This window comes from Oryzias latipes, chromosome 6 (assembly GCF_053564925.1).
Source record: "Oryzias latipes strain Hd-rR chromosome 6, Olatipes_Hd-rR_3.1".
In the NCBI taxonomy this organism is placed as follows: Eukaryota; Metazoa; Chordata; class Actinopteri; order Beloniformes; family Adrianichthyidae; genus Oryzias; species Oryzias latipes.
Genome location: NC_136242.1, coordinates 14,896,810 through 14,912,300, shown reverse-complemented (window position 1 = coordinate 14,912,300; position 15,491 = coordinate 14,896,810). Strand labels below are relative to the sequence as shown.

Here is a 15,491-nt window from a genome sequence, read left to right as displayed (position 1 = left end):
GGATATAAAGCTCACTAATGCAGACAGAGTGGAACAAATAATACTTTCCACTGAGTGAGGCTCAGTGCAGTGCTTAAGTATGCTGTGGTTGATGGAGTGAATAAGAGTCAGGTATGTGGCATCCAGAAACTGTGCGCTGGGGTTGCTGGGAGATGAAGTGCACTTAAAACTCTGGAGATGGTTCCCGCCGGTGACCAGAGGGGGAGACAGAGCTCTGACTTCTGACAATATGAGAGCACCGTCAGTAATAACCTAGAAAAAAAACATTGCTACTACACTCTTCTACTACCTTCTTAATCTAGATTACTAATATGTTAAAGATGTAAAAGACCAGATGGTTTTCAGCAGATGAGAACAGTGTGCCTACAGGTTTGATACCAATTTCTCTGTCTTGGCTAAACCGACAAACCAGGACCAAGTCAGGGACAAAAACAGGAATAGACCCCACTTACAGAAAAGTAGCTGAGCTGCCTATTAGCTGAGCTTATTTTTCTGCCAAACAGAGCCAACTCTAAAGAAAAAAAAAGCTCTATGGCAACCCTGCTGTGCTTATTCTCCCTCCTCTTTCATATCGGCTGAATTAGTCTCATGTACAGTACCTTGCAAGTGCTAATTACATTGTGTTAAATTCTTCTGCCTGTCTGCCTTGACGTAGACGTCTCCCTGGCGACATTGGTTCACTAGAGCAAAACATGTTGTTGCTGCTGCCTCCGGGATTTATTTAGAACATTAGATCTGGCAAATGTATACAAACCAAATAAGAACTTCTGTTCATTCATCAGTCACGTTTATGTGGGACGCAGCAGCTGTGCAGCCATGGTGTTACAGAACAGACGTATGATATGTGATTACCAGTAATCTTTTTGTTGCTATGAAGAAGTGATTAAAAACACTGGACAGATGCTTATGACGGAACCTGTTCCTCATGCATTCTTTAGATGCTTCTGTCCCTGTAAGTTGACCATTAATCCCAAAAACATTTAAAATTTCTCAAGACGCACATACTTAAGTCACATGGCCAGATACTGTCCTCTTATATATTCAGATGATCATTTAGGCATCTCAGCTTCCTGTTCACAAATGTATCTAAAAAAAAGCGAGTGATTTACAGATGCATTTAAAACATTACTAGTGATATCAAACAAGATTATTTCACTCATGATGTGCTTTTACACCCAAATAAACATCAACGACCCACATTTAGCGCATTCTTTAACACGTGTCAGATGCCCGGTACTGTAGGTCCGTAACTAATCTCCTGAGATGTAACCAGCAACACCTAAAACACGGTCTTTGAAATACCATGACTCTGCGAACATTCACGTGATTAATCAGCTGATTCTGATGCGGAGGACAGCGGCCTTTCATGGATGTTCAACACGTCACTAACGTAAAGTCAGCCAATTTATGTTGATAGCGTGACCACTTCACTGCTGCGCAATGTTGCATATCAGCACAAGACTGCTTTCCTCTGCTTCAAAATCCACTGAAATTACGTTAATGGTGTAAACGGTAGAAGGGTTACGGTAGTCGAAAGAATGTGTACATTGGAGCTAAAGCCTTGGTGTAAAAGAGATAATCAATGGATGTGAGTAAGTCAGTCTCATCATTTAGTTAAAGTTTTTAGCTCATTTACAACTAATGGAGAGATGCTATGTTTTAGCTGAGGAGCTCCTCAGTCCACTAAGGCCTATACAGTGAGCAAAATTGTAGAAATGATAAAGTTCCAGAACGTTCATTCGTAAAAAAACAAACAATGGGAAATAAATATTAATAAATAAAAACAAACATATAATGGAGCATCCTGTCCAGGCTCTACTTTATATTCACTCAAAGAATTACAATTCGTAGCCAATGTCGCTAATTGACAGATGGATAGAAATGTTTTGCAATTAGAAGCACTTTAAAAACTTTAAATATGAGCAGGCGCTTTTATTCAGTACATTTAATAGAATATGTGTTATTATTAAACTCAGACTGGCTCCCCCTTGTCTGCTATGTTTAACAGTCATGAGTCATTGTCGGGTGAGAGCAGAGTACACCATGGACAGGTCTATCTTACGTACACACAAAGACGCTCCTGAAACACAACTTAAACTTGTGAAATTTGTCTTTAGACTGTGGGAATGAACTGGATAAATGCCATGCATGATGGGAAATTGTTTTTGGAATTTGAACCAAAGCCTTCTAGCCACGAGTAGACAGTGGTGTGCAACAAACACACCACCATGCAGTGCAAAACTTGTTATTTTACTTTATTTGAACAATCATCCTTGTGAATTATTTCAAACAATACCCTTCTTGGCATTATGGGTGACACGGCTCATGTATTCAATGAGCTTTCATGACACCTCATGTATCCTCTGATTTTTAGCTAGTATTGCTTTATGAGGAGCCAACATTTTAAGGAACATTTTAAGATGTTTTATATTTCTGTCACTAAGAATAAGCTCCAGTTGCGTAATTTCTCTTTCTTAGCCAATAAAGGCTTTTACACCAAAGCTCCTGACATGGGCTAATGTGTTATTACATCGCTAAAGAGCCTTTGAGTGTAGCTCTAATGTCGTCAAGAGTGAATGAAACCCATTTTATTATGATGGCAGTCAAAGGGGCTATTAATTAGCCACAGTACTCATTGGCGTAGATCAGTATTTGAAAGCAGGCCCATAAACCCAGTCTAGGTTAGTTAATTCTCACTCATCTCTCTGTGTGGAGTGAGTCGTGTGGAGTGAGAAGCAGTTTGTAAACTGCTTCTCTGAGCACTTAGGAGCTTGTGGGTTTTTAGGTGATTGATAATGCTTATTAACATGGATTAAGGGCAGCACTGGGGAGTGTATCTGTGTGCTCTCGGAAAACGTACTAACACTTGGGGTGCATAAATACGAGACTAATATCTTCCACTGAAAAAAGGAAGTCTCCGATATTAAAAAATGGACGTCCTGAGCATTTTTTCCAAAACAAAAGCGGCTAAAAGACAAATATGTAATGTTGAGTTAGTGTCTTTACCAATTTAAAAACAGCTGGATTTATGACATCAGGCCAGAATGAATTAAAGAGGATACAAACTCATTTACGCGTTGAATGCTCCTCTGTAAATGTTTTACCAAAAATAAAACAAGGGCGTTCCCGACACACTCTCCATTTATTTCCCTGTCTGATCCGCAAATAGCCTGAAATATTCCATGGCACTCTCCCTCATCAAATCCCAGACAGATTTAGGTCTCATGTGGCATTGGGATAAAACGTGTGGCGCTGGTTCCACACTGGCTGTTTTAATGGTCACTTGTAAACATGGACACATAAAAAGGCTCCTTTTTTTTTTTTTTTTTTAGCTCACAGCGTTCCTTACATTTTCCTCGGAGAGTCACAACATGGTTTAATGTATATTTTTGTTTAGTCTGAGACTTAAAGATCAAGTAGCAGGACCCTCCGTCTGTGCATGTCTGTTTGTGTGTTCTATTTTCAGTCCCAGGATGCTTTGCAATGTGTACTATGCTGTTTGCCTGTCCACCCATGGGGTGGGAATGAGAACAGCAGAATGGAAGGCCACTACAAATGAAAGGATCAAAAATATGTATTTCAAATATTTTAATTATTGTTATTAACAACAGTTCTTTTAGCTGATATGCTATTTCTTATTCTTCAAGAAGCTTGTACTGATAATTTCTTAACCCCTTGACACCTGAATTTATTTCCAATTATGAAAAAAAAAGGTTTTGTATTCAAGTAAATTCTATATAAAGAAACACCTTCAGCCAATTTATTCAAACATTACGCAGTTTTCAATGCCAGTTTGTGACACAACAAAATGCTTTTGAACGCACTAGAACAGCGTTTTGGACGTGCGTTTTTTTTTTGATACCTGGTTTGTACATGAGAAAACGTTGCTTTTAATAAGTTAGGTGCTACTTTCAAAACGTGCATAAAAAGCTTTGTTTTTGTTGGCCAAAACGGCCTTCTTCATGCTGCTTTTCTTGGCGATTTAGGATTCGTTTTGCTTGCCATACTCAGGTGGAGCACTGCGCCGTGGTTCACGTGCTGTTTTCAATGGAATGAAGCCATATTCATTTTTAGAAAAGATCAAAAGAACAATAACAAACAGAAATCACATCTATCCCACCACAATATTTCTAAAATGACTATACATATTCGGTGGAAGAGCAGTTTCTAAAGAGTGTTGAACGGCATTTAGATATTACGCCGCATTGCTTGTAGCTTGCAATCGTGCCAAACCCAAATCGTCAAATATCTTTAAAAGATATTAATCGTAAGTGCTCTGCTGCTTCATGGTAGTGGGATAAGTAATCATAAAGTATTTACATATTTTTGTCTTTGCAAAACTAAGGGCATGTTTGTCGGCCAAAAAGGTTCCTAGGTATATATTACAATAAATCGACCAGGATTGGAGAAATATAGATGGTATTTTGGTGCATTTTGAGCTAAACCAATTTGAGGCAAGAACACCTCTGTCTGCATCAAGTGGTATTTGTCAATGTTGACGCAAAAATTGGAGTGGCAAGTGGGAAGGGACAAAGCTTTTTGCTGGGGTGGCAGCTAGCTGCCCCCCCTTGCAACCCTTTAGCTCCGCCCCTGCTCTGCTGTGTATTTACAGTACATGCTTTATAGCTTCCCCCATCCGTCTCATTTCACAAACCTTGCAAACATTCACCTCTTTTATGCAAACAAGTACAGCTCTGCAAACCTTGCCCTTTTATAGGCTTTGCAGCACTAATGTAACTTCATGTGCAAATGAAGGGAAGCAGCAATAATATGCACAAAAGAAGATTACAGCATGTGGAGACTTTAAAAGTGGGAAATCCTGGCTGTACTTCACATATTGTCATCTGGTACTGCAGTAAAGCTGTAAAATAGTAGAAAATATATAAAATTCCACTCTAATAAGCCTACCGGGACCTTGGCTGCTTGGCTCTTTGAAGAGGGAACAGCTTTTTTGATCAAAGATGTGTTAAAAGACTACAGCAGACACAGCCTACTGAGCTACATAAACCTATTCACTCTATACAATCCATGCCAATGCGTTAATTTGGTCACGTGCAACAATCATACAAGTGTCTTTGTCTGCAGAGAAAAACACCCACCCAAAAGGAAGAAGAATGTTGACAGACAGTGGGATTCTCCCTGATGTTTTCACAGTTTCTGTTTCCTCCAACCCATTTTAATAATCCACTGAGGCTCAATGGAGAATGTGCAGTTGATGTCACATCTGGGTTTGTTTAGATACCATATTGTATTCCCACTTCCCACTCTGCAGCTCCCTTTGTTTGCATGAAACCAGAATTTAAACTGGAGGATGGTGTTTTCATAAATTCTCTAAATTAAATTTCAGTACATTACTTCTCCTCATGACTAAATCCTCATGGATCTGTCTTGTCACTTAAAAACATAGGGCTTTTTATAAAAATTTAAACTCCTCAATTGCACTAAATATAACCTAATAAAGATCATATATTCTGGTACTGAGAAGTTTTAAAAATTAAAAAAATGTCTGACACGTAGTATGTAAAGAAGTGGCAGAGTAATTTGCATGTTTTAGCCAAGCTAAACGTAATGAGTTTCTCTCTATTTGCATCGTACCCATAGAGGCGTCCCAGGCTCACACCCCATTCATGGTGAAAACCCCCTTGCCAGTTGTTTTACCATCGTCTTTAAGCTACCCTACATGCATAACAAACTAAAAATGTATTTAAAAATATCTTATACTATATCCATCCATCCATTTTTTTAAACCTTACCTAATCCCCTTGGGGTCACATGGTTGCTGAAACCTAATCCAGCCATGGTCAGGCGTGTACAACCTTGGATGGGTTGCCAGTCCATACAGGGCATCACAGAGACAGATGACCTACGTCCACACTGGCCTGAGCAAACTGCGTTCAAGCAAGCACTTTCTATTAAAAGTCTATGTAAACAAGCATATATGTGTGTCTCGGGCCTCTGCTTTCAAAAGTCTTGGAAAGGTACACGTGTTTTTAAGACTAATTTCATGTTTTACGTAAAGAACGCATGCCCATTGAACGCGCGTTGCAGGTTTAACAGGTTAAACTTTGACCTATCGGGGACTCGGATTTGGGAGTAATGCATGGATGCCGTCTTCTTTTAATTCAAAGACGTTCCAACCATTTAAAAATTGATCATGGAGGAGAAATTACTAATTACTTTTAAACCCTTACCCCTCCCTCTCTAACATCCCGCTCTCTGCTTCCCTCCTCTTATTTTCCATTCTGGCTTTCAGCTCTTATCTGTTTGCTCAGCTGTTGGAGAAGGCAAGTAATAAAAAGAAAAAAAAAATTACTAATTGCGTTTTGTGCCCAGCTGGAGTCATGTGACACCAAGTCTTTCATAGATCGGAATAGAGCTGTTTATAGCTGTCTAGCCTCTTCCAACTGTGAGTACATGCGCTAGTATCAGGTAGCGACAGTCCACTTTAAACACTGTATCCTAAACGTGCATTCAAGAACACACTTTTAGCATGTTTTTAAACATGCATCACATGACCTGTGCAAACGTAGCATCCCATTATTTAGAGATGCCTATCTTTTGATTGTGGGAGGAACCTGGAGTGCCTGGAAAAACCCCACACATGCTCCACAAGAACATGCAAACTCCACACAGAAAGGTCCCAGCTGGGATTTAAACCAGGGCCTTCTAGGTGTGATGCGAAAGTGCAAACTGCTATCAGCAACTACTGAATGGCTGTTTGATATGTAAATAGAATGTGAATTTGGTTAAATGTAGGCCAATTTAGACTGACTAAGCAGGTTTCATCAGAACCCTCCAATATGCCCATAGCTACAGGTAAAACTGGTTGTTTACCGGTTAGGTTAACAGGGAGAAGCTAATTGCTCAGAAGCTAAGCTATCCTTCCTACTCTCTTTCCCAAGTTTTCCACCTTTCCTTTCCTCTTATTTCTTTGTCTCTGTGCCACAAGTCATTCGGGCATGTTTATAAGGTTATCTGGTCATGTAATTGGCCCCTCCTCCCTGACAGAGCCAGCAGCAACATAATTAAGTTAAAGGTCATTTTTTCCTCAATTTGTGGCACCCCCTGTAGGCCACGGTGTCCTTAGCATTTGCTTATATTGCCTAATGGATCAGCCGGCTCTGGTTTACACTTATATTTATTGTAATACAGTCTGTGGGGATGAGGGGGGTGCATTAAAACAAGTCTCCTTGTCTGTAAACAAAGCTCCCAAACTCTACTCAGTATTAATATGCTAACAGAATCTCACCTTTCCAAATATGACTACCAGTGACGACAATGATGTACTGTAGGTACGTTACTAATTCAGATTCACAGCTTTATTTTAGTCAGAGCTGAAAATACACCACCCTAACTTCCAGGCACAACACTAATAATAAATCTACTTGTGTAATTGCAGCCTTTAGCTGCTTTATGATCAATCTCTCAAATTTGTGATATATTTTATTTCCAAACGCATGTAGTGTTCCAATCAGCCTGCCCAGTTGTTCTTTTCAGGAAAGGCACTCCCTAACTATATTGTTCCTATGATTTAATTTGGGGGAGGCCATGATGCAGAGCCGTTGACCTCTGATTAGACGATTGCAGGATCGGCTGCTCATTTATCGAAGTGTCGTCGGGCAAGACACCGAACCCCACACTGGTGACCATAGGATGGAGCTAATGTTTAGTCGTAAAGTCGCTCGCAGTGTGTGAATGTGTGTGTGCATGGGTGAATGAGACTGTGACTGTAAAGCGATTTGGACCTACTATAAGAAGGTAGTAAGGCGCTACATGAGTATACGTCATTTTCCATTGAATAGTGGAAGTGTTTTAATGTACATTTTGGGGAACTATGTTTCATTAGCTGTTTTCTTTACAGTTTTGGGCATCTTTAATGGATCAAAGTCTTAACCCCCATCTATGTTAGTGTTACTGACTAATTATTGATGAAGTAACCTCTGTCTGGACTCATTATTCAATGTTTACCTTACACTAATAGGCATCTTCTGCTAAAAGACACTCAGCTGGAGAAATCTATAATAAAAGTAAATACATACAGTGGGGGTATAGTGACTCATTTCAGGCTCTCATGAAACAAGGATTTTGTCCTTGTTTGGTATTAAGAAGAGCTGCTGAATCTTGATAACGTTCCTTCGCTCCAAGACAATCTATGCCTATATTTTATTGTTTCTTTCTCTGTTTTGTACAGTATGGGAACATGAAGAAATTCAATATTGAACAAACCAGAGAAGTAGTTCTAGTCTTCAGAGGGTCACACTCTAACCATAAATTTACATGAAAGGAAGAGCACTTAAAAATTCTACTCACAGTGGATTTCCTTCTGCATCACAATTGGCACTGAAGATTTGGCAAACAAAGCTGCAAATTGTTCATGAAAAAAAATAGAGGTGGTGATGCAACATTAAACTGGAGATAATCCTCTATTACGCTGTTTTTCATCACAAGGAAGCATTACAGCCGGCCCTCTGCACTCTTGTTGATGCTTTTCTTAAGTGGTTTCTTATCTGTCAGCTGCCAGTGGCTTCTCAATAATTCAGAAGCCAAGTTTTGCATCAGTTTGCAGGCAGCTCGTGGTGAGATGATGTCAAAATCTGATCTAAATGTAAATACATTTTATAATAAATATACAGTTAAATAAGCACAAATTAATTTTACAGTTAAGGCACATTCCCTCTAGGTAAAATACAGTTACGTAGTTGCAGAAGAGGCCGCGTTCATGCCATCGTGAGGTGCTCTTACATTAGTGTTGTGAAACTGTAGCTACATGCAAATGCTTTGTTGACATACTTTGAAATAAATTACAGTAGATTTCCGCCTCAGCAAATGCAGAGAGTGGAACTGTTTAGGTGAGTTCATTTGGCTGTTATCAAGGATTAAATTTGCCCTTAAAACAGAAACAAGCGTGTCTAAGCAAATTGTGTCCCCCCACCTCATTTATCTCACTTATCATCAGCGGAAGGATGACAATGACTGAATGGTAGCTCTGCAGTGTTACTGTGGAGGAATTATTCATGAAATCCCACAGCGCATCATTTATTAGCAAAGCCCTCTTCTGCAGCTTTGCAATCAAAACTCCAGGCTCTGCTGAGGAAACAAATTCTCAACAGATCATTAAATGTTTAAAATAAAAACACAACTTTTGCTTAAAAGAATATACAGTAAGTGCAAAAGTAGCATTTTCTACATGTTCAATTTTAGTCCTGTAAGCTGTTTAGTTCTACTTTCCCTTTACTTGCACCTTAATTGGTTGAAGCTACAAATACAAAAGACTTTTCTATTTACTCGCACATTTGTTGTTTTAGTTAAATGAAATGCAACTGAGGGATTAAAAAAAAAATCCACGTAAAGAATTTACATAAATGTATTTACAGTTCATTGAGGAAAATAAGTATTTAATCCCCTAGTAACCATTAAGAGTTTTGGTTCACACAGACCAGATAGAATTCAAGACACCTATTTGAAATTCTCACCTGTAGAAAAGACACCTGTCCACAGAATCAGTCCATCAGTCAGACTCCAGACTCTCCTGTATGAGAAAGACTGAAGGGCTTTCAGTGAATTTAAGGGGTAAGATGTTAGACCTGCACAAAACTAGAATGGACTACAAAAACATCAGCAAGAATCTGGAGGAAAAAGGAACAATTGTTGGTGCAACATGACCATCAATCGACCTATACTGTAGGTCTGGGGCTACAGACAAGATCTCACTCGGTGGGGTATTAATGATCATGAGAACAGTAACAACTAACACATGGCATGTGTTAGTTGATGATCTCAAAGCAGGTGAGACCACAGTCAGCAAGAAAACCATTGGTAATAGTTTACACCGCAATGGTTTAACATCTTTTGGTGCTCACAAAGTAGCCTGCTTAAGAGGGGACACGTGAAGTTTGTCAATGAACACCTTCATGCTTTAGAGAGTGATTCAGAGAATTTTCTGGGGTCAAATCAGACCAAGCTTGAGGTCTTTGGCGTCAATTCAACCCGTCATGTTTGGAGGGAGAAGAGAATTGCTTCCTACGACCCCATAGACACCATTCCCACTGTCAAGCATGGAGGTGGAAACATCATGCTTTGGGGGTGTTTTCTGCACAGAGCTGCTTCAGTTTGTCAAGGGGAAGATGGACAGAGCCATGTGGCGTCAAATCCTGAGTGAGAACCTCCTTCCCTCCTTATGCCAGGAGTCTTAAAATGGGTCGTGAATGAGTCTTCCAACAGGATAATGATTCAAAACATATGGCCAAAGAAACCAAGGAATGGCTGAAGAAGGATATCAAGGTCATGAAGTGGCCCAGCAGTCTTTTAACCTAATTCTGATAGAAAACCTATGGAGTTACCATGAAATCTTAATGATTTAGAAGTCATGTGCAGAGAAGAGTGGACCAGAATTCCTTCTGAAACTGTGTGTGCAGAAACCTAATCATCAACTACACAATATGTCTGACATTTGTGGTTGCTAGTAAGGGTTCAAACACACATTTCCCTCAGTGAAATGCAAATAAAAGTATCTAAATTCTTTAAATATATATTTTTTTACTTTCCATCTGTCACTGCTTTAATGAAACTACCATTATAGGATGACAGTAATAAATTATGTAGGGGAAGCCTACATAATCATAGAGTTATCAAATACTTATTTCCCCCACAGTTTTTTGCATTGATGCAGAATTTTACTGTTTGTTATGTGTGTTGATAGAAAAAAAAAAATAAGTGCGCTAAATGGAACATATATTATTTAACCTTTTTTGTTTCAGCACTGATTTATTATTGGAAACTTAATTTGCCACACACTGATTTGTGTACCAGCCTGCAAATCAAGCATGCCAAATCAAGTTTTTGGGTCCTGGAAACTTCCTGGAATTCCAAGGACACCCACGAATGTCCATGCTGTCTTGCAGTGTGACTTTGGCAGCTTTGTCCTGTGGTCGTGGTGGTTGAGGGGTTGATCCATTGCCCAACTGAGGAGACAGATTTCATTGAGCAGTTAAGAACATTCTTCTAAGGGAGAGCAGGTTTTGCTTAGAAGTTTATTGGAAGTTTTAAACAAAAGAGCTTAGCTAAGATTGTGCATCCACATACACTGTTGTCAGAGTGCCTGTTTGAATTAAAACGAATCTCCCTTGATCCTCTTATGTAAGCCTTAGGACACATTTCGGGTGCTCACAGCCAGACAAGCTGTCCACACTGTTGGGTGAAACTTTCAGAAAACCAAATCAAATATCTTAATGTCTTTTTCTCCTGCCTATCTTGTTCCCATCAGGAGTCCAGTCTCCCAGCAGCAGCCATGTGACAGGAGCTGTCACCAAGCAGAGGATGCCCACATCCTGCTAAAGCAGCGCTGCCTTCCCCCTCCCCCTCCTGCTCCCTCCCTTCCTCCCACATGAGGACAAGAAGATGACTATCACCAACCGGCAGTCCTTCAATGTCCTGACGGTCATCTTCCTCCTGCTGTCCACTGCAGGTCTGTAAAGTTTAACGTCGACTTGCCCACCCGTCTCTCTGAAGTTCATACCTGCCTCATTAGAAGAGCCTTCACACCTTTTACCTGCGAATTTCTGGACTTCTTCATAAGTATAACCCAAAATATGCATCTCAGCTTTTCCCCGAGTGAGCCATTACTGCCAGTAACTAAACACAGGCAGCAACCCCCTTTTTGTATGAAGCTGGGGAAGTGTTGACATCTGATGGCCAGAAGTTGAGTCAGGGACACTGCACACCAAAGTTCAAATGTTTAAAGGAAAAAGAAAAATTACTTCTCCTTGGCAGGGAGTGCTCTGAACTGTAGGGTGCTCTACAAATGAGGCCAAGCAGTGCAAACGGTAAGAAGAGCACAATATAGCCCGGGAAGGAACAAAGAGAATGGCATCCTACACCGTCCAACACATAACAATTCAGGGAGAAGGAATCCACAAGGGACATACAGCGACTAAGTCTTGGAATGACAAAATAAGGCAGGATGGCAAGAGAGCGCTGCAGGCAGAATCAACACAACAGCTCAGCAGCCATGATACTCTCAAGTGGTGTCAATGCTAAAAACTGCCTTTGACACCCAGTCTTTAGCTGAAAGACAGCAATCTTTAACAGATGGATCAGAGCAGATAACAGCTTCAAAGAACACAGAACAGGGTCCTAAAATACATGTGATTTTTAGAACCAGTAATTAGTAATATCAAATTCAAATTATTTTTATTTATATCGCACCTTTCATGTAAAAAAACAGCTCACGGTACAGCACATAAAAACAAAAAAGAATGCAGAAAATACCAATCTCTATTCATGCAATAAAATAATTAAATAAGCCCCGCACAACAAAATACACAAAGCAAACACAAGTTAAAGAGAAATGACTAAAGAAAAAAGCTATAGAAGAGAGAACCCAGAAGGCAGCGCCTGCCCTGTCCTCCTGTCGACCGTGGTGTCAGCATGGACACAAACACTCCAGCTAGGGGTGAGAAGACACTCGTAAACAGTCTAACTTGGCTAAAAGACATTAACAAATAAATATGTTAAAATATCATAAAATATAAGTCAAAATTCTAGATTGAAAAAATATGTATGTGATGAAATATCATAAAATACAGTAAAAATTCTAAAAAAATAAAATGATAAATAGTAATAATTGATACTTTATTTATCCCACAATGCATTCTCTTCTCTCTTTTCTCTGCATTTGACCCATCCCCATGGGAGAGCGGTGAGCGGCAGCTGAGCTGTGCTTGGGAGGCAGTGGTGTTAAGGGTCTTGCCCAAGGATGTTAATTGCTCGCCATTGATGTGGTGATTGCCCCCAGTACCATTGTTTATTCCCCTCTATGAATAGAACCCTGGATTCCTGCATGGCAGCCCTTACCTTTCCAACCGAGCTACCCAGCCGCCATACAATGGTGTGATAAAACGTCATGAAACATAAGAGTAAAAAAAAAATCATTACTCAGACCGGGAGTAATGATGAGATCCAGAGTGTGACCTCTGTTGTGGGTGGGCACGTTCACATGCTGAACAAAATCCATAGCTGTTAAAATGTTCCCAAAATCACGGACATACATTTCTGAAGGATTGTCAACGTGTTAGTTAAAATCACCTGGAATCCATGCATACTTAAGAAAGCAGTTCAGAGAAATCAGATGTAAATGAATTATATTTAGGAAGTTTGTACACTATCAAACACAACATGACAGCATTATTATATGCTATGGCCTGATATTCAAAAGAAGAATATTTCTAAACCAATACCTTTTTTTCTGTCCTTGTTTGTGAAGTTACACACAAGGACAAACATTTATTTATACTGTTATGACCAGTTAACAAACTTATTTTTACAGTTTTTTTTAACTTGATTGATTTCCTTACATGCCCAAATTTTTTTCAGTTTTCCCTATTATTTACGTTTCAATTAAGAATTATTTTCCGCACTATAGAGTGCACCATCAATGAATAGTCTATTTTCAAACTTATGCCATATACAAGGCGTACCGAACTATTAGGCACATTAGGCCAGACAGATAAGTCACAGATAAATGACTTTATGAACTCCATTCAATGTAACTCTAGAATGTGTTTATTACACATTAAAATCCCACTGATACCACCGATTAACCGTGTAAGAAGCATTTGCCATGTTAGCGTATTCACAATACCTGCAACTCTCAACCTTGTTTGTAACACGTAAAAACAGACAGATATACTGCAAAAACAAACGTTACTGTGACTGTTCTAATCTTATTAGTAACACATTAAAAAAAAACAGTCCGACGATACCACGTTAGCCAGGTCAACATCTTCACAATAATAGCCAACTTTATTTGCATCTCTTAAAAAAAAAAAAATTTGACTGAACGCCAAGTACCTCACAAAGTTACTTAGATATCATCAACCACAACCACAATTAATCCATATACAAGACACTCCAGATTATAAAGCATACTGTGATTTTTTTAAAAAGAAATTAAGGCTTTGAAGTGTGCCTTATGGAGTGGAAAATATGGTAGGTGTCATAAGAACAGGCAGACAACTGGATCCAAATGCAGCAGGTTTATCAGCTTAGCTAAAAGTCCACAAAGCTAAATCAGGGTCAAGCAGGCAGGAGTCAAAGGCAAGCATAAGAACATCAGAGGAGGAACAGGGTAGTCAATATCCTAGTTTCTACAAATTCTTTGTTGAAATATTTCCAAAAATAAACCATAGCAGGTATTGTGTTATCTTTGGATAGAGTCAGCCAGCGGTGGTCTGATGAATGTGATTGGCTTCCGTGACTCTTGGGAGGATTTATTGTGTAAAATATATCACTGCCATGTCTGGAGCCACAGATAAATAGTTTGTAAAGACTCACTGGTTCCTTAATGTTGGTGTTTGCTCTGCTCGAACATGACATAGTGGATTTAGACTTTAGGGTTTAAACTAAGTGTGATGCAGGAGCCAAACTTCAAGATATTTTCTTGAAATTGAGCAGCTGGTTTCCTACTGTAAGGCCTCAGTAGCAGCTGTTGTTCCTCTGAGAATCCACAGACTTTTCACGAATCCGTCATTTTCCAGGGTCAGTGGATTCTTTTTCTTTTGTTTCTAACTTCTAGCTCATCCAGTCAACACACAGATCTGTAAATGCTGTCTACAGCTGTTCTAGTCTTCACGTTCAGCTGTGTTCTTCAGGTACCGCTCCATTTCAACCACTCTGCTGCTGAAATTGAGTTTGCTGAAACAATGATAGGCGTCCACGCCGACCTCATTATACCCCACAAGAGCCTTCTATCCACCCATGCCTGTGATTACCGATAGACCTTTATGTAAGCCGACTTTAAATTTGATCAACTTAACAGTTTCAATAACAAATGTTGCAGGATTTGTTGGCTCAACTGACAAAAGGAATGTGGCTAAACAAAAATGAATTCCGTGCAGCTAACCTGACATGAATGCTGAAGCATAATTGAAGTCAGCTTAAACCAAGAGTCATATCAAAAACAAAAAAAGGAGCAAAAAAGGGATTTTCAAGTGATAAAATCATTCAAGCAAATAATTCCTGAATCTCTGCAAATACACTACTTTCAAATTCAGCTTGACAGTGTTCATCTGTCAGAGCTCTGTCGTGTTTTCTTTCATCTCTGCATTGCCTCTGATTTCATGTTTGCATTGGTGTCTTGTGTGTGTGGGTGTGTGTGTGTGTGTGTGTGGGTGTTTATTTTGTTAAAAAATAGGAAAAAAAACAATAATAGGAATCAAGATAAGTCATTTCAACAGAGGCATCATTTATAATGCCCAGACATACAGGTGGTTGGTTTTAACAATCTGCTCTCTGTTATTAGTAACAGAACAAGTGCAGAAGCACATTAAAGACATAAAAACAATTGTTCACTTTGCAGTTTTTACATAGTTGCTGTATTGTAAATAGCAACAATATGGATTGTTTGTAAAAAAAGCTGTTTTACTTTTCGCAAATATGATGCAACAAAAGCAACTGCATCCCTGCAAAGCCTGGGGGGAGCAGCGAATGCACAC

At 39.4% G+C, this 15,491-nt stretch overlaps 1 protein-coding gene across 5 annotated transcripts in view; it reads left to right on the top strand.

Annotated features, from left to right (window-relative positions):
- shisal1b (shisa like 1b) overlaps nt 1–15,491 on the top strand; it is a 118,527-nt gene that overhangs the window by 83,190 nt on the left and 19,846 nt on the right. For all 5 annotated transcript variants that reach the window (XM_078949299.1, XM_004069503.5, XM_078949297.1 and 2 more), the window contains exon 2: nt 11,264–11,464. In XM_078949299.1, the coding sequence (XP_078805425.1) occupies nt 11,398–11,464 (67 nt within the window). In that variant the 5' untranslated portion in view covers nt 11,264–11,397. The remainder of the gene's footprint in view (nt 1–11,263; nt 11,465–15,491) is intronic.